This window comes from Polyodon spathula, chromosome 5, assembly GCF_017654505.1.
Source record: "Polyodon spathula isolate WHYD16114869_AA chromosome 5, ASM1765450v1, whole genome shotgun sequence".
Classification (NCBI taxonomy): domain Eukaryota; kingdom Metazoa; phylum Chordata; class Actinopteri; order Acipenseriformes; family Polyodontidae; genus Polyodon; species Polyodon spathula.
Genome location: NC_054538.1, coordinates 71,171,483 through 71,194,009, shown reverse-complemented (window position 1 = coordinate 71,194,009; position 22,527 = coordinate 71,171,483). Strand labels below are relative to the sequence as shown.

The 22,527-nt window shown below is 36.3% G+C and overlaps 1 protein-coding gene and 1 long non-coding RNA gene across 4 annotated transcripts; one reads left to right on the top strand and one right to left on the bottom strand.

Moving 5' to 3' along the window:
- Positions 1–4,931: 4,931 nt before the first annotated feature.
- LOC121315338 lies at positions 4,932–7,336 on the top strand. The gene is made up of 2 exons (XR_005950246.1): positions 4,932–5,567; positions 6,609–7,336. It is a non-coding gene; the product is annotated as an uncharacterized LOC121315338 (long non-coding RNA).
- A 3,833-nt stretch (positions 7,337–11,169) lies between these two features.
- LOC121316262 (elongation of very long chain fatty acids protein 4-like) lies at positions 11,170–21,838 on the bottom strand. Of its 3 annotated transcripts, none has more exons than XM_041251224.1 (7): positions 21,599–21,838; positions 18,873–18,973; positions 17,662–17,849; positions 16,312–16,392; positions 14,504–14,675; positions 12,878–13,005; positions 11,170–12,687 (listed from the first exon to the last, which is right to left on the bottom strand). In XM_041251224.1, exons 2-7 carry the CDS (start codon positions 18,937–18,939, stop codon positions 12,397–12,399), a joined length of 927 nt encoding a protein of 308 aa, XP_041107158.1. In that variant the 5' UTR covers positions 18,940–18,973; positions 21,599–21,838; the 3' UTR covers positions 11,170–12,396. The 3 variants fall into 3 exon arrangements, with proteins under 3 accessions (XP_041107158.1, XP_041107157.1, XP_041107159.1); XM_041251223.1 differs by having other exon boundaries at positions 21,604–21,838; XM_041251225.1 differs by lacking the exon at positions 21,599–21,838 and adding an exon at positions 19,461–19,479.
- Positions 21,839–22,527: the final 689 nt, after the last annotated feature.

Genomic DNA, 22,527 nt, shown 5'->3' with positions numbered 1-22,527 from the left:
CATTCATGAAGGGATTTATTTAATACCTGCCGTGAAATTTTTTTTAAAGACAATTGCGAGTAAGAGTACGAGTATCAGCACACCCCTACTGTGTGTGAGTAAGTGTGTTTGTGATTAAGTGTACTTTTATCTTTAAAAGTATGTATTTAGTCCTTATTTAATTGAAATGCATGCACCAATGCTTAGTTCAATTGTCTTCACAGTAAAATCATTTGAGACCATGTGTGATATTGCTTTGATTAGAAAGTGATGTCGTAAAAAATTATGTTTCCTAAATGATGATTTTTTTTTTTTTTTAGTTATTTATATTCATCAGAAAAACACCAGGGTGGATTTAATAATATTGTTTTATTTCTTTCTTTTAGTCTATACTAAGGTTTTAAATTATCAGTAACTCTGGGTTTTCTTTGGTTTTAAATGTAATGTGTACATCACAGAGGTTAAAAGCAAGGCACGTTTCATGTTAACCTTAGTTAATACCTTGGCAGCAACAGCTCGTACACTTGATGGTTCAGATTACCGTCATGTGACTGTGTGCACAATTCATCATGCAATCAGCCTCCTCTTAAAGAACAGCTCTAATCCTGCATAAATGCTTTCTTTCTGAAGTACAAGCAGGTGTGTTCCAAAACAAATAATGCAAAGTAAACACCAGGAAGCAATCCCCAAGGGAAATTGAACTCTTCATTCTAGTACAGTTATAAATTGACTGATGATCCTTTCTTCAGACAGAAAACATAATAAACCCACAAGGCTTTTGTTAACCACAGCAACATTGATAACTGCTTGTATACGATACCTATTAGCTTCTCATTCGTCCTCACTTTCTACCACTTTGTTACGCTTCTATATATATTTACGTCATTTGTGCAGTATTCAGACGGACAATGTATTGTATTTAAAACGAGACTTCTTTAAGCTATGACTAATTGTAGAATGAATCATATATATATATATATATATATATATATATATATATATATATATATATATATATATATATATATATTTGTTTATTTAGCAGACACGTTTATTCAAGGTGACTTACAGAGACTAGGGTGTGTGAATTATGCATCAGCTGCAGTCCTTAAAACAGCATCTCACCAAAAGACAGAGCACAAGGAAGTTAAGTGATTTGCTAAGGGTCACACAGTGAGTTAATGAGTGAGCTGGGATTTGAACTGGGGACCTCCTAGTTACAAGCCTTTTTCTTTAACTGCTTGACCACACAGCCTCCTATATAACTTCAAAAGACTGTGCTGAACAGTACCTCAAAACCTTCCATGAAGACAGTGGGAAACTTGCAATATTGAGCGACCACTAGGCTACAACACAAGTGGTAGTGGAGTTTGAAAAAGAGACTCTGACAAAACATAAAACAGTGCCTAGTACCAGCCTCCATGCAAAGACAGTTGCATGGTAAGAAAAAAAAGTTAGGAAGCTCATTTTAATTGAAAGTTTTTTTTTAAACATAATTTAAAGAATAGCGGTACCTATTGAAATGACAGAGGATAAAAACAGAAGTGCTGCCTCCTGTAGCTACAATAAAACAAATATGAGGGTTGGAACATCTGCAGATATAGCTGTGAAGAATGTTATCACTCTTACATGTTCTCTGAGTGCATGGGCCCCTATGCAGGTTCCTGAGCTGCACTGGCGATTCCTTCGCCACTGCTCCTCTCTAGGATCATATGAAAACACAATACTTTTTTAACAGATTATGGATTATATTTCTCGGTTTAACGTAGCAATAATTTCAATTTATTTATTTTTAGATAGAAATCCAGAAGCTGCAAATGAAATGCCCCACTCTGAATAAGAATACCCAGGCAATGACTTGTGTCTTTACATGTGAAGGTTTTAATAGCAATTTTACCAATGGAGTTAGCAACTATCATATCAATATTGTTGCCTATCCCTTTTCTTTCTCTAAACTGACAATCACCATAAGCAGACTGGTCTTGCTTCTGTGTTGCAGACCATGAAGTGGATTGTCAGCCCCGTTTCAGGCTTGTTCTGCAAACCCTTGGCCTCCCAGAGGAGGTCCCCCCTGAGGTGGCAGCTTCCTACAGCACAGTGTATTTCTACCAGGGCCGGGAGGGGCTGGCGCAACAGCTGATGGACAGGTGTGTGCAGCTGAAGACAAGGCTGTGAGTGGAATACGCCATTTTGCAGCAGGTGTGTCCAGAATAGCCTTACACACATATCCCATTACCAAACAGCACTGCTAAATAAACAGCGGTAGTTTGTAAAAAAAATTCCTTTTTGTTTGATTAGATATGGCAGGGCTGGGAGGTCAGACTCCAGATTGCAAGGAATGTGCATCAGGTGGCCAGGTGTCAATTGAAGAACTGACAATCAATTAACCCTGGTAATCTGTTTAAAAAGAGGATGCAAAGCAGTTTCTTGGTTCTTCTTTGTTTGTTCTTGTTCCTGTGTACTAGGGTGAAGATTTATGCCAGTGTGGCTAGCCAAGGAGAGCGAACTGGAAGTATCAACAAGGATTATCATCGTATTAACTGGGATAATTGAAGAGATACTGGCAGCTTTATTGTTTAGATTCGATTTCCTGCTCTATATCCTAAGAGTTGTTGGTCTGATTTTGTTACTTTTATGTTTATTCTAAAATAATTCATTTCTAACATCTCCACCCTATCTAGTAAAATGTTTAATTGCAATCATTGTGTATATAGATATACATGTAAATGGAGGGGTGTCTTGACCAAAGATCTGATTAGCACATGGACCTCTTTGAGAATGAGCTTCAGTCAGGTGTGGTTGGAATTAGTTCAGAGATTACACTTTCTGTCCCTGTTTCAATTGTTTGAATGTATCAGTGTACTGTCATCATGTCATTGAGATAAGCTCATTTAGCTAGAAGCTAATTGGGACGAACTCAGGTTAACATCTGAGGAAGCCTCACTATGCAAAGCCAATTAAATGAGTAAAGTTTAAAAAAAAAAAAAAAAACCTTCATTGTGCATTAAAACAAGCAACAGGCTTTGGCTGCTTTGAAGAAGTATTGTATTTGTTCTTTTGAAACATGTTCTAAAAACCCATTATTTATTTTCATTCATAGTCATCTTCATATTGAAGCCCCGTACTTTATTGGGGTTGAACAAAAATGATACCGCTTCTGTTATGTAAGACTTGCTGCAGGAAGATGCAGATTTTCTATATTACAGAATACGTTATATTTGTACAGCACATCCAACATTAATGTGCCAGCCCATTTATACAATGTTGTTAGCCAATCCTTGTAAACCAAAATTAAATACACTTTAGCATGTAACCTTTTAGAAAATGAATACCAGAATGGCAGTTTCAGCTCTCTCTCTTTCTCTATAGGAATTCCTTAAACATGAAGGACCTTTGGAATGTGGAAGTGAAGATCCCCCAAACCCTGTCCAGTGATTGCACTCTTCTGAGCAGCCTGGCTATCAACAACAAAGAGAGCGACTTGAAGCAGGTAGTCTAGGTAGCTGCAATAGATCTGGTGGACATTCAGCTTGGAAGCTTTCTGGCTTGGCATTTACCATTGCATTGTTAGTTTATGTAACAGTGTAATCAGAAGTGCAACAAAGGGTTTATTTTTATTTTAGTAATACGTTTTAATAGGATTGTGGCATGGCAGGGCAGAAGCCCTGCTACTGTAGTGTGTGTAGGGGAATGTAAGGTTGGCAGGGATGGGGTTAAATCTGTCCCTGCCAGCATTCACTGGTGTGGCCATGCCCCAATTAGGTAACTGATGCTAATTGGAGAGAGGCCACATGTATAAAAAGGAAGCAGAATTTGTTTGGGGGCGATTTTGCTTCCTTTTTATCCATTCTAAGGCAGTAAATGACTGTACAATATACTTAAGTATAGTATACTCTATATTTTTCTGCAAATTCATACCCTCACTGTTTTTATGTCCCTCACATACAGGAACCATGTTTTGCCCAAATTCAGTGAGGTACACCTTCTTCCACCTGCTAAAACAAAAGTCAGTGGTTTAAATATTTCAATATACCAGAGGCACAAGCACTCTACTAGTGAACTGGTGTGTTTTGTGAGTGAGTTGCTGAGTGCCTTTTAAATATCAGCTTTGTTCTAGATCAGTTTTACAGTGAATGGGGACTGTAATGAACAAGAACCTGAAAATTACTTTCATTGTAAGATCCGTAGTGCAACTGCTATATGTGACCACCTGAAGGAACTGCGACATATAATATATGCTGCTATGTTGGCAAATAAATGCTAGAGAGACAGGGTGGTAATGTATATAGCCTTCTGTTAGCATTTGAGGTAAGTTGGCTTATACTGGGTGTCTTCTAAATGGCGGGGGCTGGGGCGGGGGGGCTGGAATGGGGGGGTTCAATCCAAAATTTATTTGGCCAAAAAAAACTTCTGATTTTAACTTTTCAACATATTTACTCAATAAGCTGAACAATAAGAAACAACAATGAGGAAGCAGTTTCCTGAATGAGAATGCAAGCCAACCAAACCACGGCAACAGCTTAAAAATGAACTAAATGAAAGATGCACTGCAGTCAACGTTCCCATTGAGGTACCAATTCTGTATGTCTGAATGAATAAATGTCGTTATGCTAGAGGTTTACTTAAAGCTTAGCGTTAATTTGAGCATTACAATGTTTCTTGGCTGGAGTTTTTATTACCCTAATATGTCAGGGAGAGAATACTTGGTATAGAATGAAAGCGGTTCTGGGCTGCATTGGCCCTGGTGAAATCTTCACCCTCTTTCCAGAGCTGTGGTGATGGGGGGGGGGGCTGAAGTTTCAGAGGCACGGCAGCAAGCCAAGAACCCTTTTGACTGGATGACTGAGGAGCAGTTTAGAAATGTACAGGTAATCCAGAGTACTGCAGCCAGTGATTGGACGTTTTATTATACCTGATATTATTGTCAATTATAAAGTTGCATCTGAAACATATTGCTTAACTTTTGATTATTTTTTTTTTTTTTTTAAACAGTGCATGACTATACTGTGGTCAGTAACTTACCTGGTTTATCATGATTCTTTCCATGCTTTTGTCATGATATAATGCAGAAACAAACTAGTTATGTTTTGAAAGGGATAGGCCAATACAAAATGTATTTATTGAACTTGTAGAAAATTAGACTACTTCACTACATCCTGTATCATTAAACAGACCTGCATTTGTTTTCTATAAATATATAATCAGACAGAAAACCTCAAGAATTAAAGATTAGCCAGCCAATGAAGTATAGAACTATCATCCAGCTCCTTCTCAACATAACCATTTGACCTTCACATGATGTGTTTTTTAAAGCAAACCCCATTCTCCCCCACGAAACATGCATCAATCTGCATCTGTGAACTGATCAATCTGTGTAATAAAAAAATAAATAAAAAATGCATGAGCTGTGATAGCATGTATGTTATTTGCTACCTGTTTAGACCCTGGCTATGTATTACAGCTGGTTCTGGGTTGTTTGATCGGATGTAGAAGGATGGCAAAGAAATCACTTGGAAGACATTGTGCGACAGTGACCAACCAGAGAACCCCAGGAAGGTGAAACAGCCGTGCTGCTGCAGAGTTCATTGGTATGAGCTCTGTCTGTAATGTTGTTTGTTATATATAAAGCTCCCTTACATGGAGCTCACATTAAGCTGAAATGTCCTGAAAGGCTGGTATGAACTAAGTTCTTCAGCGTCGTCTTGTAGTAAGGGCAGTGCGCAGTGACAGGCCTGCACATGCGGCTTCTATCTCCATCAGCAGTGCTCTTGAGAAGCGGTAACATTGAGAGAATGGCAAGCAGACCAATGTTTTGGACAATGCTTTCATGAGTGCTCTGGAAAAACAAAACTGTGAGTGTACACTGCTCTCCCATATTATTCAGTGGAGAAAAAGGTGACACTGATTAAGGGCACCTGCTCTAAAACTAGAGCTTACTTGCATTTACAAAGCTGATCATGCTGTGTAGCGTGATACAGCTTTATTCTGTGTTGCACACAGAGGACATAGGTAGACAACACTTAGGATTGTCTCTACTAATGCAACTTTGGCCACACGTAGAATACGTTTATTTACTCTGAACTCAGTGAGTGGTAGACAGTAGCCTGCATAATGTGATGAATCTGTCTATAAAGGCGCCTGCCTGTTGGTTTCCTTCCCTGTAGCATTTCTTCTAGCAGAGCTCTACACCAGTTATAGGGGATTGTTTCCCTTCTGCTGCTACCTGGAGTCATTATATTCATTTACTATCTGAAAGTTACCACTGGATGAGTTACTAGCTGTTTGAACATTGTGTTATAGAAGAGCAGAACCTCATATTTATTAAGTGCAAACTCTAAATTTACTAGAAGGTAATCAATATTCTACTTTCCTGTCTGGAATTCAACATGAAGACCTGACCCCCCCCCGAAATAGTCGTCACATTACAACCTGGAATATATCATTCATTTTAATATTTGACAAGGGCCCATGCCTTTATGGTGCAGTACTATAATAGAACATGCAGATTTTAAACTTCTCAGCAACATACGTTTTGCAATTGTGTCACAGCGATTATCTCAGTTCTGTCATCTAATACAGTGCATTGGATAACTGTTTTAACTTTGTGTTTCTTACCGTTTTCTACCCAGATATGCAGCAGGGATCCAGTTTGATCTTCAGAACTGTTTCCAGCAGTCCAACCCCCAGAGCCCACTTTTACTGCAGTTCAGCACTGAGGGCAGTGCCTCTGCAGGCTGGTCTTGGAATTGTCTTACAGAAGGAGTTGCAGTAGTCTGGTGCTCTCAATGACTGTCATTTTACTGAAGGGAGGAGGGTTAAGCATCTGATTGAGAAAGGCATGACAAAGGAGAGGCAGCTTAAGGCTTCCTTGCACCACATGCTGTTTTTAATTATTTGTCCAATCTTGTATAGGTGAAGATTTTACTACTGCAATGCACATCCTTTATAATGCTGTAGTAGGAAACAATAGGTCAGAGACAGCCTTATAGCGAGAACACAAGTGCTAGTGTAATGGTATTAGGGGTCAAATGGTAGCCATGACTATAGCACCTTACAACATGGTCCGTGGTTTAAAGGGCCACCTTACAACGAGGAAGCACTGTAATTACCTGTATGCAGTCAGCACTTGGATATGCGTTACCCAGATACGTCAGTCACGTTTATATATATATATATATATAATTTTTTTTTTTCTCCTTGCATGCCAAATCGGTTTGTTTTTATTGTGTAGTTACACAGCTCTTCCTCCAGTTTCTCCTGACTGAAATGCAGCCAAAGAGACAAGCTATGGAAATGTAACAGTTAAACAGTGTTAGATACTGTGATGTATTGTTATTTTTTTAAATCTGTATCTTTAGTTGTTTTTGTGCATTTTCATTTGCAAGTGAACTGTGACATTAGGGTCTTATCGAGCACTATATTCTGCAATTATGGTTACTGGTTTAATTCTGGAAACTTTTATTATTATTTTATTTTTATCTTTTGCTAAATTGCATTACCTTTTACTTTGTATGCAGTTCTGTGTATGGGTAACATTTTGATTTAATTTAGCTGTTTGGTTGTTAACGGAGAATTATACATACTGCTACAATATGTACCAGATTTAAAGTAATTACTGTGTTCCAGTCCACGTGTCCAGTCATCTCTTTTGGCAAGTGATACTTTCAGAATCATATCGTTCTGAATTAAAATACTACTTTTGTTGAAAATATGGTAATGTACCAACAAAACCAATACAGTACATCTAAATGGAAGCCTACTTATTTTAACACACAGTCTTTTCAGGTATGTATTTTTGATATTGTATCTTTTTTGTGTTCCCTGAAAAACGGACAAGGGTTGGAATGGACAAAAATGAAACAATCAGATATGCATCACACGTGTTTAACCATCACTGAAGTCAAAATATTGTAGTGATCTCGGTTCCCGCACTCAGGCGCATCACACAGGGCAAGGCAATCCATACACAGGCAGAGGGCGGGCGCGAACCCGGGACCTCTTTCACTAAAGCATAGCGCTGATACTGCTGTACAAAACAGGGGGCTCCTTTGGAAGGAGCGTAAAGCAGGCATTTGTCTCTGTATGTGATTATGTCACCTACCAGCCCTACTGCTGCCTTCCCCGTGCACAATACAATATTATACGGTCGGACATGCGAGTGCTGACCTGTATTAATACAATATCCATTAAGGCACTAATTGACAAATAGGTGAGTGAAATCGGCTGCCAGATCACATTCTCACAGATCGGTCCAATCATGACTTGGCACAACTTGAATGCCCTTCCTAGACTGGGCCCGGTACCTTTTGCCAGTCATTCATCTCCACAAATACCAAATTATACGGTCGGACATGACGAGTTGCTGACTGTATTATAACAATGACCATTAAGGCCACTAATTGAAAAATGGTGCAGTGAATCGGCTCGCCAGATCACATTTCTCACAGATAATAAATTATATAAAATTATTAATACCATCGGTCCAATCATGACTTGGCACAACTTGAATGCCCTTCCTAGACTGGGCCCGGTACCTTTTGCCAGTCATTCATCTCCACTGCATGCCCAGGGCAGAGAAAGGCAGCCTCGCCGAAGCCACCCGGACCACTGACACCTACCAGTGCTCTGTGTACACCTCGTCCTCAGGCTCACGGGAGCCTGTCCTTAACCTCAACATTCGCAGTGTGTGTTCCAGCGACGAGATGGGCCCTACGAGGAATGAAAACAACACTGCAGCCATTTTATCTCAGTGGCACCAACCCCATTTTTGTAGATTCATTAACTCTCCTTGCTATTCATACCCTCGTTTATCATAGTGAAAAGGAATTGGTTTTTAAGATTTTTGTACCGATTTCTGTATTTGTATTTTATATTTGTGTATTTGGTGTGTGGGAATTAGGGAAGTAGTTTTTTCTTTTGTAAATTCCAAATATCTATATATAGATAATTTATTTACATTACTGAAGACTTTGCTTTGTCCAAATATGAGGTAAAGAAACAAAACATACAAACAAAAACCTACTTTTATATCCCAAAACATAAAATTGAACAGACCACCTTAATTTTTTTCTTTTCTTTTTTTAATACTTTTTTTCACAGGTCATTTTAAATAAGGTAAACGTTTTTACAAATTCTTTTAAACACAGGTGGTACTTGTGATATTTCAAGTATGAGAAACCGGCAAGAAATAAAACAACGAAGATGTGAAGCAAACAGATTGGCATTCTGTTTATTTACATTGTAGTTGCAGCAACAAAACAATTTTTACAGAATGATGGTAATCAGTATTAAAAGAAAACAAAAAAACAAAACAAAACTTTTACCTGGCTTTTGACTGCCCTTCATAATGCTGAACAGCATTGTTTATGAGAATGTAACATTCTGTACACTTCTGAAATTTACAATCCTCTCAATTACACAGCAAATACAACACTTAATTTAGTGATTATTATAAACAGAAAGAACACAATTCAGAACCGTACCATTCACCATAATTTACCGTGTGTTATAAATCTTATATATATATAATATATTATAAATCTATAATATATATTTTTTTTTGTTTTTTGGGTTTTTTTTTTTTTTTTTTTTTTTTTTTTTTTTTTTTTTTGTTTTTTTTTTTTTTTTTTTTTTGTTTTTTGTTTTTTTTTTTTTGTTTTTTCTTTTTGGTGTTTTTTTTTTTTTTTTTTTTTTTTTTTTTTGTTTTGTTTTTTTTTTTTTTTTTTTTTTTTTTTTTTTTTTTTTTTTTTTTTTTTTGTGGATATATATATATATATATATATATATATATATATATATATATATATATATAACTATTACAAAAAAATTTAACAAACGTCTGCTATGACAATTTCGGATGGTATGGGGAGACTATAAAATGAAATTTACATCCTTTAGACATTTGAGTATTAAAACACATGATTTAAAATCAGTAAATCAGAGTTTCCAAATTAGGACCAGAAAAAAAGAAATGATATGTGGTTTTGCCATTACTTTCCCATTCATAATGACTGAAAACATCAAAACAAGGTAAAAACTATTAATGGCATTCGCTGCTATATGTCCTTTGAAATGCCCCAGCATACTTCTTTTTTTATGTAATAGCAAACATTAAAATATGTTAATGCAAGTTTAATAAACGTGTACAGTTAGAGCTGTTCTGGTAAGTTTAAATAAAAATGAGGAACAGCTACAAATTTGAGAACTATGTTGAAAACAGTATATTTAAATCCCTGGTAATATTGTGAGGGCATTGAGAGTGGCACTGCCCATTGAAAGGGAGAACACCGTCTATATTACTTGTGGTAATGGAGACCTGGATGCAGACAGCTTTCTTTGATATAATTAGTATGCAATACACTTTTTCAGTTTGCACTATGATTATATACATACACACTGTGCCCCAGTACTTGTACAGCAGTGTACCGTCTGCATATAGGCTTTACCATTATTCTTTGGTTAAATGGGAAATGGTCTAAAATGAATAAACTGGCTTTCAAATGTTTACAATCCCTTCAGAATACCTAGCTAATAGTGAATTGTGTTTCAAAAGCAATACACAAAATGTACATGCAAAATGCTACACTGCATTAACACTACACCCTGATGAGTCGGTCCAGTAATTCCTGCATGCATAGCAATTAAGTTGGAAATGACATGTTCTAGTATGAAAAGCAAAAAAAACCTTCATGTTTAAAATCTTGCCGTTTCCGAGTAAAGTGTATTTATTTGTCAGCTTTTTGTTTCATCAAAAAGGTATAATTCTGCTGTTCAATGCTAGTTCAAGGACAATTCTGTTTTGCAGTTGACTAAAAGGTAACATTTTCCAATAAACACTATTTTTTTTTTTTTTACGTGGTTCATCAAAACAATGTACCAGTTACATAATATACGGTTGTGTTGCTTAGTTACTAAAAGAGTGTTAAGGGAATGTCAAGGGTATTCACATTTGCCTTATATTTTGAACTAAATATGCAGATCTAACATTTTCCCATATTTTCTAGTACATTTCCAACCATAAAACAGGTAAACTGCTGTTAAAAGGATCAGGCATTCTACTTAACCTTGTTACCCCCTTTATAACTGTACACTACTTTAACTAGGCTTGGTAACATGATCATTATCACCCTTTAAGCTTGCTATGGTCAACACAGATGGCCCTATTTCAAATGTAACCTTTCTTCTTTTTTACTCTTTTCTGCAAGCTTAAAAAAAAAAAGGATTGTAATTTTGTTGATTTAATATGCTAGACTCACAAGTTTAAGATTTTATTTATATATATATATACACACACACACACACAAAACATAAAACTGCCACAGAATGCACCATTGAGATGTTACAATATTGTGAATAATCGTTAACTATCAGAAGATATACATTTATACTTGTTTTAAACTACAAGTGCGTGAGGTGAGGCGCTAAGAGAGGTGGTATTTGATAAAGAAGTTCATGAATAACAGCTACAATCAAACCATAATCTGTGCAACTGTAGACCAGCCCTGGAAATGCGTGTACTCTTTGAGACCCTGTGGCTCTTGAAGCAGCAATCGGATTATGTGGTCAGAGGTCAGTAGTCAGTGTTGTTGGGCTGCTGTGAGATACCCAGGACAAAAAGGATCAACAATCTGTAGTATATATCTTCCCCACTCCCCACCCATCTTGTCAAGTGGCATTGGAATTGGAAAGTTGCCTCATGCTTAATAGAGGTCAGATCCAGTCCCATTAATATATAAATATATGGACCAGCTTTAGTATAACAGTGATTTAAAAAAAGACTGTATGAATGCTTGTTAATGTAGCTAAAATCTAATACAAGCTTTCACAAAGACAGTACCAACAGTAAAATATGTTGGTATTTTTTTTTTATTGTGCCAAATATTCATGGGGCATTTATAAATATTGATTAATGACATACACATGATGGGGCAATAAAATAGTATGCACATTCTGGGTAGTTCTTCAAATATTTAAATTGCAAAAAATAACACCTGCAATCTCTAGAAAACAAAAACCCTTGAAGAAAAAATAAATATATAAATGTAAACTGCTGTCAGGATTTACATTGCTTTTAGTGTGTAGGGCAAAACTGTACTTCTTTTCTGCAGTTAACAAGGGAAGAAGGTTTCGAGTTGTATTACTTGAATCTTAGTGTATACCAGCTTAAAGAAACAGTACACTGTCAGGATAGATATCTGACTCTTTCCTCTATTTTTGTAAATGCATTCTATTTATATACTTTTTGGTTATTTGTCTTTATGGTCTTTTTGAACCATAGACAAGAATCTGATTAAAAACACATATCCCTCTTTTAATAACTTTGTCACAAGTTAAAGAAAAATCATTCGTTCACGTCTCAAAACTGGAGGATTCCTCATTTCTAAAGCCACTTGTTTCGATAAGGCCAGTTTTCTCGTCTCATTCCCGTTTTGCTTTTCCCTTTTTCTTCTTCCTCCCATTCTCCACCACGAGTTTGCTCTCCAGCTTGCTCACCCCGTTTGTCACGGACACGACCCCGTTCACAGCCACTTTTCCTGCTTTGGAGGATGTCTCCTTCCTTGGGTGCCGGTAGGTCTGGTAGTAGAAGTTTGCGAAGAGGACAATGAAGGTTACAGCATAGGCAATCAGGGCCCAGTGCATCCACTTGGGGAAGGAGCAGTCTATATAGAGAGACAGGGCTGTGTGGCCAATGGTGACATGGAACTGAATCTGAGAAAAGAAGGGGAAAAAAAGCTCTGCTTTAAGAACTTAGGCACAGACAATGACCATTGCCCACATACAAAAGGTTAGCTATGTTACCAAGGTAATAGAAAACTATTTATATATATATAGTATACACAACTTAATTACAGACTGACAGCGGGAATAAAATTGTAGGAAGTATGAATACTTCACTTACCATTTGTATAATAGTTAGGTATTTCTTCCACCACAGGTATTTCTGGATTTGCGGGCCAAATGCTGCTAGTCCATAGTATAAATACATGACGATGTGAATAGAAGCATTCATGTGGGCTCCAAAGAAAGCTATAAGAAATAACGGACTGCAATTACCTTCTACAACAGATTCACAGATTACAGTTTATTTCTGTTGATTTTTTTATTTATTTTTTTTATTTTTTTGCTAATATAGTTCGTCAATGTATCATTTCAGGTTTTTAAATATTTAACAGGAAAGAAGAGAACGTTACAGTTTGTTACAACTCTGGGGGAGTTCTGATGCAGAGGGTATTATTGTGATTATAGGTCAATGAAGATGCAGGATGTGAATTTTATTTCTGCTTTACTTTTTATTTGTGCTGTAGTTTTGTATTCTTCCTCTGAGAAAGTAGTTTAAAGACTGCTATAGCCTACCAATAACATATAATCTGATGTAAAGGTGAGTTTAATAGTAAATACAAAAATTACTGTGTAAGACTAGCAGTAGTACCTGGATCTTTGCTATACTAACCCTTGAAAAAGAGCAAACAATACAGCCTAATAGGTAAGTGTGGCAGCCCTGAATGTAAATAGTGTGGGTATGAGGGGGTTAAAATCCTCCCTGCCAGAATACACATGGGAATGTGGCTTAGTTTAACGATTGATGGTTAATTAGGCTCCAGCCATATGGTATATAAAGTGGAGAAAATAATTTGCTGGGGGTTGGTGTGACAGAAGCTTAGGTGAGTGTGTTTGTACTGTTTTGGAACTTAGTAGGGATGGCGATGTTTGCTTATTTTGTTTCAATCTTTATTGTAGGCTCTGTTAATTTGTTCTGGTTTTGATTTGTTTGTAATTATTAATGTGCACTCAGTGCTTAAACTGCAGCTTCCTGCTGATAACATCTTGGGCCACAGTGCTATCCTGCCACACCAACCCCGAACAAAGATGTTCCTCCTCTTTACATCCCATGTGGCTGGAGCCTAATTAACCATCAATCATTCAACGAAGGCTACAGCCATATTCCCACATGCATTCTGGCAGAGAAGATTTCAACCCCCACCCTGCTAACTCTATTCACACAACACACACACACACACACACACACACACACACACACACACACACACACTATTTACATAGGGCTTTCACTCTGCCACAAGATACATAAGTAATCCAAAGCTTCGGTATGGGTCTGCTTTTTTGTATTGCTGCACATTAAAAACTACAATATTTGAGCAGCATCAGCAGCAGTAAATTATTCCAAAAGCAACTATTGTAAATGAGATACTGACATCTTAGACTTACAAGGCACCTAGTGATACTGTAGTTACACTGATCACAAATTGCACTTATAAACAATTACAGTATACTTTAATTAACAAAATAACCATGTGATATTTGCAAAGATTTGATTTTGGATTTGGATTTAAAAATAAGCACATCTTTTGTTCTGTGCCTGGCTGATTGTGTTTGAGGTTGACCCACCTCCCATTTATACAGAGCACAATCTCTATAACCCCTGGAGAATCCCCTTCACCCAAGCCTGCCTGCCTGCTTGTCATCTGTGTGCCCTGCACAGTCAGTGGCTGCTCTCTGTACTCACATTGTCCTCCAGCCACCCACTTGATCCCAATCCACCAGAGAGTGAACATTGTGCAATGGTGGTAGACGTGGAGGAAGCTGACCTGGTTAAATTTCTTTCTCAAGATGAAAAACACGGTGTCCAAATACTCGATTCCCTTTGAGATATAGTACCACCACAGGGCACCTGCTATCTGTGAGGCAGGCAGAATGGATCAGTCACACATGTTCACAATTACTATACATACAGCAGAACAGAATCAAATAAAAGGCAATCAAACATAATGGCATAAATGTGTAGTCTGTAATTTCACACAAAATTTTAATATCATGTGTGTTCTCTCTCAGTGTCAGCTCTTGTTTCTGCTTCATTGTTTAATATGAAAATCAATCCAGATCCTTGAAAACAACAACAACAAAAAAAGACATTTTTGATGTTATCATTTAGTAAAATGCTCTGCCATTTAGAGTTTGTATAAATTCGTTATTAGTTGTGAAATACACCAGATAAATAGTACATTTCACAAACCTTCAGACTAAAAATCTGTAAGACCCATATTGTGCCATATGGAATAAAGCTACAATTATAATCTGGAGATAAGGAGGTCAGTAATGATCCCGTAAGCTCTGAAGACATTAGGAGCTTGACAGTAAGCAGATTGTAAAGACGACCAGTTTGTGAAGTACAGTATCTATTGTGCTGTCCACAACAGTCTTGAGATTTGACAGCAGGATTTTTTCCTTTGGCCTTGGTAAGTGCCCAAGTTCAATATGATGCAGTTCTTTGTCTTCTTTTCCCTGCTCATTTTACACAGTCCTCTTCATGAAGCATTGCCCTTGCTGACTCCTGACCGAGGTAAACCAGATCAGGAGTTGCTGGAAGCTCCTTTATAAGGTTACTGTGGTACACCATTGCACATGCATACTGTAGTAACACATTACAATAGCATGGTAAGAAAAGGTAATCAAGAACAGTTATAGCCTTTTGTGTACAACTTTGATGTGCTGTACGTCATAACATAAGGGATAAACTACACAATCAGTTATGTTTTCATAAGCAGTACCATATTGAGTGTTATCCTGCAATATAGTTATAGTGCATCTGAACTGCAAATACACCCATTATCCGTATTTAAGGATTCCAGATGGTAGGTGGACTTCCACATTCCAAAATCCATATTTCATCAGCATCGCTCCAGATGAGTAAAGACAGGGCCTGGCCGGCAGTGAAAGGACACTGGGGTTAACAAGCCTGCCACAGGACCTTTAATCTACGCTCATCTGAAGGACACCATGGTCTGAAAGCTCCAAATCGTCATTACCACAGTTTTTTTCAGAAAGGAAAAACAAACCAAATTCAAAAAATAAATGACCTGTTAAATCTAGGAGCCTATAAGTAGTCTTAAGTTATTTCATATCCAATTTAGAATTATTAATGGTTTTCATTTAAAAAAAAAAAAAAAAAAAAAAAAAATCAGGATGTAAGTAGCTTTTATTATCCAGCCCAGTATTTCCTCACTTGCTCCGTGAATATAAGGAGCACCGATACAGACTGCTCTGTAAAATGCATGGTGTAACCTCAGACTGACGGTATTGTATATGCATTAGCGACCTTGAAAGCCCTAAGCATGGCTCCCCTGTACGTCACAGACTTGCCGCCCTATGAAATTGGAGTCTCCTTTCTAATTAGGTTACTTGATCAGATAATTCAATAGGGTTAAGTTTCAATATGTTGGGTTGCAGAGCCACTTATTTAATTCTTAAGACTGGCATTAGCAATGCTGTTCAGGACATTGGACAGCAACTGCTTATGACCAAACAAATACTTACCCTAACTTCGTTAACATCTTCAGAGTAACTGACTGGCTGGCAAATGTAGCTGTAACCAGCTGCTCTTGCAGCAAGAAAGAGCTAAAACACAAACAGAACACAGTTTACCACTGCCAAACCACTTACTGAAATTGAAATAGAATTAATGCATGATCATGAGACAACTCTTCGCTGGGCAGTATGCTTAACCTACTTGCACATGTTAGAATAATCTTTTGAATCCAGGTCATATCAATCTGATTCCTTGAATTCTTGCACCACAACACAGTAGAGTTTTATGATTATTTTGAATAGCTAAAAAATATCACTTGTTTGTCACATTGGCATTCTAGTAGTCAAACAGTTACATTCCATTCCAGTTACATACCAATGCAGCAGTTACAAAATGTGTTAAAAAGCTCAGTTATAGTTCAGGAAGCCAGACCAAAAAAACCCCCAAAAAAACAGGGGTCACCTTTTCACCCATGTGGTCTGGGTGCAGAATGAATATAAATAAAACAGTAGCAGGCTATGTCAATACTATTATTCTTTTCTATTCGAAATAACGTTCCAGGTTTAGCAGCCAAAGTGTAATTGGGATTCCATGCTCTTTCAGTTACCCTTAAAACTGAGCTAAAACACCCAAGTGGGTATCCTCCACAGAGTGTGCGTCACTACTCACAATTAGATTACACCCTAAACCAGTTTGCAACTGGCTTGCAGATCCAGCTATAACATAAATACATAGCACTGACTAATGGTTTTGTTGGATTGTTTATACTTCCACATGCCATGTTTCTCACCCTACGGGAACAGGTCAAAGATAATTTTTTTTGTTTTCTGTGATGCATAGACATGATTCTGAGAGCTCTTGGAGACCACAGGAGTATTTTAAACTTCTGGATACAATGTGAATACAAACAAGAAGGATGCACTAGTATTTCTTCTTCCCATAACAAGTTGTCATTTAAGACACACATAGATCCAATGCAATATTTTTAAAATAGTAAGACATTTTCTCTCTATTAATGCAAGCACGCTCTGCTGTTAGATCCATTCATTCCACACACTGAAAGTAAGGGGATCTAACAGTGCCTGTCGCTGTCCATTCTCAGGTCCTTTTGTCCATTTGTAGTGAGGGTGCCACAGTACTGTATTGAATGCTTTACCACACTTTGAGCAATATTTCAATACAAGATACTTATTAGAAAGCATTATTGACCTACTGTTTTTCATTATAAGCATTTTCAAAAGGCATGTACTGTTGTAATCATAAATAATTAAACCTCTCTCTAATAATAATAATAACAATAATAATAATAATAAAACAGTACCTTGGTTTCCTAGTGTATAATGAAGAAGTAATCCTACCTCTTTAAAGATGAATAAATTCAGTATCACCATCCCAAAGTTATAGATGATGAGTGTGGAGCGCAGCTGGAATGGCTCCCTGTTCTGCATATACTTTGGACCCAGCCAGATGAAGAGAAGGTAGAGAGAGCTTATTGCTAACGTGGGTAGAGGGGACTGCATCAGGGGCCAACTCTCCACCCGCTTGTCTGGGAAACACAAAAATACAAAGAGAGAAATACTACATTTTTCAACCGCTAATACTGTACGTGCTTTATGATGCACATACTGTATATATTTATCTAAAGATACCACCACAATAAATTTTGTCTTGGGAAATGTAACCTAAATTCCTATTTTGCCACAACAAAATGCCTACTGTAGTTTGTCCTTTTCTCATACTTAAATGTAGAATAGCAAACAAACTAATGATGGCTCTCCATTACAATACTCACACCTTGTTGAAGTGACAAGCACAAGGAATATAAAAAATGAGCATATAAATAATGGCTCTCAGTTAGATAGCTTTAGAATCGGGTCTAAATGTTACACTCAAAACACTTGGCACAAAACTGCGAGATGCAAGGAAAGCCAAATATGAATGGCAGGCTCCAGAACAGCAATAATGTTTCCTTTATGAGATGTGAAACAGTAACACTGCTATCAAAATTATGTACATGTATTGTTTGTATAATACAAGATCAAAAGCAGAACACAAATCCATTTTTGACTTTTAACAAAATGGTCTCTCATTAAATGATAATTTGATCTTATTATGCCTCACACTAGTACAGTATATAATAATTACTTGCATGTACATTTTCAAAAGTGATATTAAGAAGGGTGGAAATTATATGTATGACTGAGAAATGTGATTGATATTAACCAGAGTGTGATTAATTATATATATATATATATCTATATATTATATAATTGATATATATATATATATATATATATATATACACACACACACACACACACACACACACACACACACACATATATATATATATATATATATATATATATATATATATATATATATATATATATATATATATATATATATAATCAGAAACATGTTCCTGTTGACTCACATTATAATCTGTCTGGGGAATTTTAGTTTGACACATTTAAGCTTTGCTGGCATTTAACCAAAACATTAGATACTGTAACTGTGTTAGACTCCTGCATCAAATCTTTAACAAATCCAAAACATTAAGAATTACCTGATATTGTAAGGCCCCATTTGTAGAACTGAATGGTGTCATTAATGAAATGAGCAATGATCTCCATGATGCCAACTCCTCCTTGATTATCCAGTTAAGACCTATATATAAAAATAATAATAATAATAATAATAATAATAATAATAATAATAATAATAATAATAATAATAATAATAATAATAAAAAATAAAAAAAAATTATTAAATCAATTGCTGACATTTCCAAAATGTTAAATCCCTAAAACAGCACATGCCTGTCAAAAGATTTTTCCAATTCATTCAGGGTCATTCCAGCTCATGTGGACCAAGATGGGTTGCTTGACACTTTACATCAATTACTTACAAGTCAATCATACTTGGTTGGAAATTCCTGAAACAAGCTTTCAAATTATACTTCACTTATTTGTCTACCTCATTCCCCACAGTTGAAAATTAGGGTAAAGTTCAACTGGGCATGGATGCAACCCTTATCCTGTGAAATTGTTTATTTATAATAATAACAACATCTTTATATAGTGCCTTTCACAGTGGACCACCACCATAAAGTGATTGACAGAGGTAGGCTGTGAACTATATTCAATTCACTTACAGAATGACATTGATTTAACAGCTCATGTGCAGGATGGAGCACAAGGAGGTTAAGTGAATTGCTCAGGGTCACACAGTGAGTCAGTCAGTGGCAGAGAAAGGATTAGAACCAGTGATTTTCAGGTCACAATCCCTCGATTTTAACCACTGGACCACACTGCCTCCATATGGTGGTTTATTCAATTGTAAATACTTTACTTAACAAGAATAAGGTATTAATTGTTAACTACACATTTAGCTAATTAGCAATCGGGTCAATGAAATGGATTCACTTAGGTTCAATTAATAATGAAAAAAAAATATTGGTCTTTAAACATCTAGGTAATGACAAGTGTTATCTGTAAAAGATTTTGTAGTTGTTGCAATACAATTGTCCTGTTTCCAACATCTGATTTATCTTTTGTACATTGGTAGTGTAGCTTTTCCTGGATTTAGGCTAATGCACAATAGTGACTATGTAGCATTGTTACATGGACAGCTGTCCCCAGGAGGCAGAGAGGGGCAGAGCATTGGAGAGACTCTGTGGGTGTGGGTGTGTGTGTGGGTGTGTGTGTCTTCAATTATATTTCACAGGCTTTAACTTTCAACACAGGGTCAAAAGGTCACAATCAGCAAGTGTGGCTGTGTTTGAGCTAGGTGATAAATGACACTTTAAAAAAAAAAAAAAAAAAAAAAAAATATATATATATATATATATATATATATATATATATATATATATATATATATATATATATATATATATATTTATTATTATTATTAATATTTCTAGTTTCAATACTTTGAGCAACTAGAACCAGTACAAATTCTACTGGCAGTAAGAAACTAAAAACAAAAAGTTGGTCTTAAGGGCTATTTCAAATATACATTAAGGGGAATTGGTGGTTCTATAAACATTTGTACAGCCTCTAACATCATTCAAATCAGCTGCATACTAGTAAAAATCCTACTGGAATTAACATCTGCCTTAAATATTTGGGGTTTCTTAATGTTTCCTTTGTAGGACAAAGTGCACAAAATAAATCATTACTTGGAATGTGATACAGGTGGTATATATTTTACTGTTAAAATCTAAATACATATATGCAGACCAGCACCTCAGTGACCAAATAGACAGAAGAATGGTTTCTTAATTATTCTACGCAGTACAGCTTAGACTGCTGTTTAAAACCATCGAGCTATCTTCATACATCAGTAACACAATATTGCAGGGTCTTATGTCAGCAGCAGCAATATCCCATAGGATCTGATGGCTTAACAAGTACAATGTTCACCATCACAAAATCAATGCAAACCCTTGCCAAATTTAAAAAAAAAAGAAAAAAAAAAGAAAGAGCTTGCCCAGTCGAAATAAATATCGTTGGCTCTGTGAAACACACAAAGGCATTCTGAATGTGTCAGCTGGTTTTTACACAATACAGCCAGCGGCTTAATTCCACACTGGCGATCTTTTCTAATTACAAGCAAATTACAAATGTAACAGTGCGCAAGAAGTTCTGAGTTGCATTGTTTAGGACAAATGTTTTTTTTTTTGTTGTTTTTTTTTTTGTTTCTCTTCTACATAATTGCACAGACATGCACCAGGGATATGACAAGACAAAAATAAATAAATAAATAATTATCTGTGTGCAGAGGCTGGTTTACAGTATTGGAAAAAAATCTAGAGGATAATCATACCTATAAAACGTATTATTTGCCACGACTAAAATGCATATTTTGGAAAATTGCTATTACTACTATTAATAACAATATTAATACTAATGCTAATTATAATTATACTAATGCATTCCAGGTTTCTGAATTATCACGCAATATTGAATACAGTAGAAAAGCGCTTATAATCTAGAAATATTTTATAATAGAACTAAATAAAAATTCTAAATAATAATAATAATAAAAAAAATATTATTGTATTGCTAAAACATTGTCTTATATCCCTGGTAAACCCCCCCGACTGCACCATATATTAAAATAACTAAATACAAAATAACAATTTCACAAAATTATTAAAATCAAAGAACAGTCGATGAAGCTTGCAATACATACAAATGCGAATTAAAACACAATGTGTTTAAAACGCAAATGTGAAATCGTGTCCACTAGTACCGTCCTATCAGTGATGACAAACCGGCATCTTACCGTACCCGTAACTAGATCCTCTAATGACATTCAGCACAAGGTCAGCGTCTTAAAAAAACACAGCAATAAACACCCGTCTTATTAGAAAACTGCAATGACGTAAAAGAATATGGGTATTATTGAATATAAGCCATGCGTTTGGCAAACAAAAACAAAACAAAAAACAAAGGCAAAAATTGTCTAGCTATTGAGATTCTACATGAGCTATATGCACTGCTGCTGCTGCCAACAGCCCGGATACCGGAGAAGGGAGGATACACTGCGCATGCGGGCAAACCAACTCCAGAGAGACAGCTGTTCTGTGCAAGGATCAACTGAGAATCTAGCTGTGGACAGTATTGTGTGCGCTCACTGTATTTACTCACCACATATGTGATACACATATGTTTTTAAAATGTGTCAGTCAGTTTGGTCCAGTGTTTTCCCTTTTTTCAAATGCAGGGGTTGGTATTTTTTTTTTATGTATTTTTTTTAAAGCTCTCACTTTATTTAAGTCTGTCTCACTTAACGCGTCAATTTATCGTGCCAGGTGCTGTTACCCACATTTCAGAAAGAACATATTTCACAATATGGGTCATTCTGGAGAACAGACTTCCTCACTGGAATTCGAGGTAATCATTGAGGAATGGGCATGTATCCATCCAGAGAATATCATGTTGTAGCAATGTTGGCTTCCATTTGCTGTTCAAAAGACTTATTATTCCAAGTAAATGGGGACTCAAACGATATTATTCCTGTTACCCGCAAAGCCTGTTTTGTAGAATTAAATAGGGTTTGGTATTCATGAAATGTATTTTTGAATACAATTGACAAACACTTCATTGTGCCAGGTACGTACATATTTGGAGGGGTGTCCTACGACGGTTTTGTGCATCTTTTGAGTCTTCTCAAGGGACCATTCAATGTCCGTGTTCCAATGAAGAATATTT

Coding starts and splice junctions, on each gene's coding strand:
- LOC121316262 (XM_041251224.1), bottom strand. CDS start 18,939: ATGGAGATCATTGCTCATTTCATTAATGACACCATTCAGTTCTACAAA. Junction 14,676..16,311: donor AAGATGTTAACGAAGTTAGG/GTAAGTATTTGT, acceptor CCTGCCTCACAG/ATAGCAGGTGCCCTGTGGTG. Junction 13,006..14,503: donor GTGGGTGGCTGGAGGACAAT/GTGAGTACAGAG, acceptor TATTTCTTATAG/CTTTCTTTGGAGCCCACATG.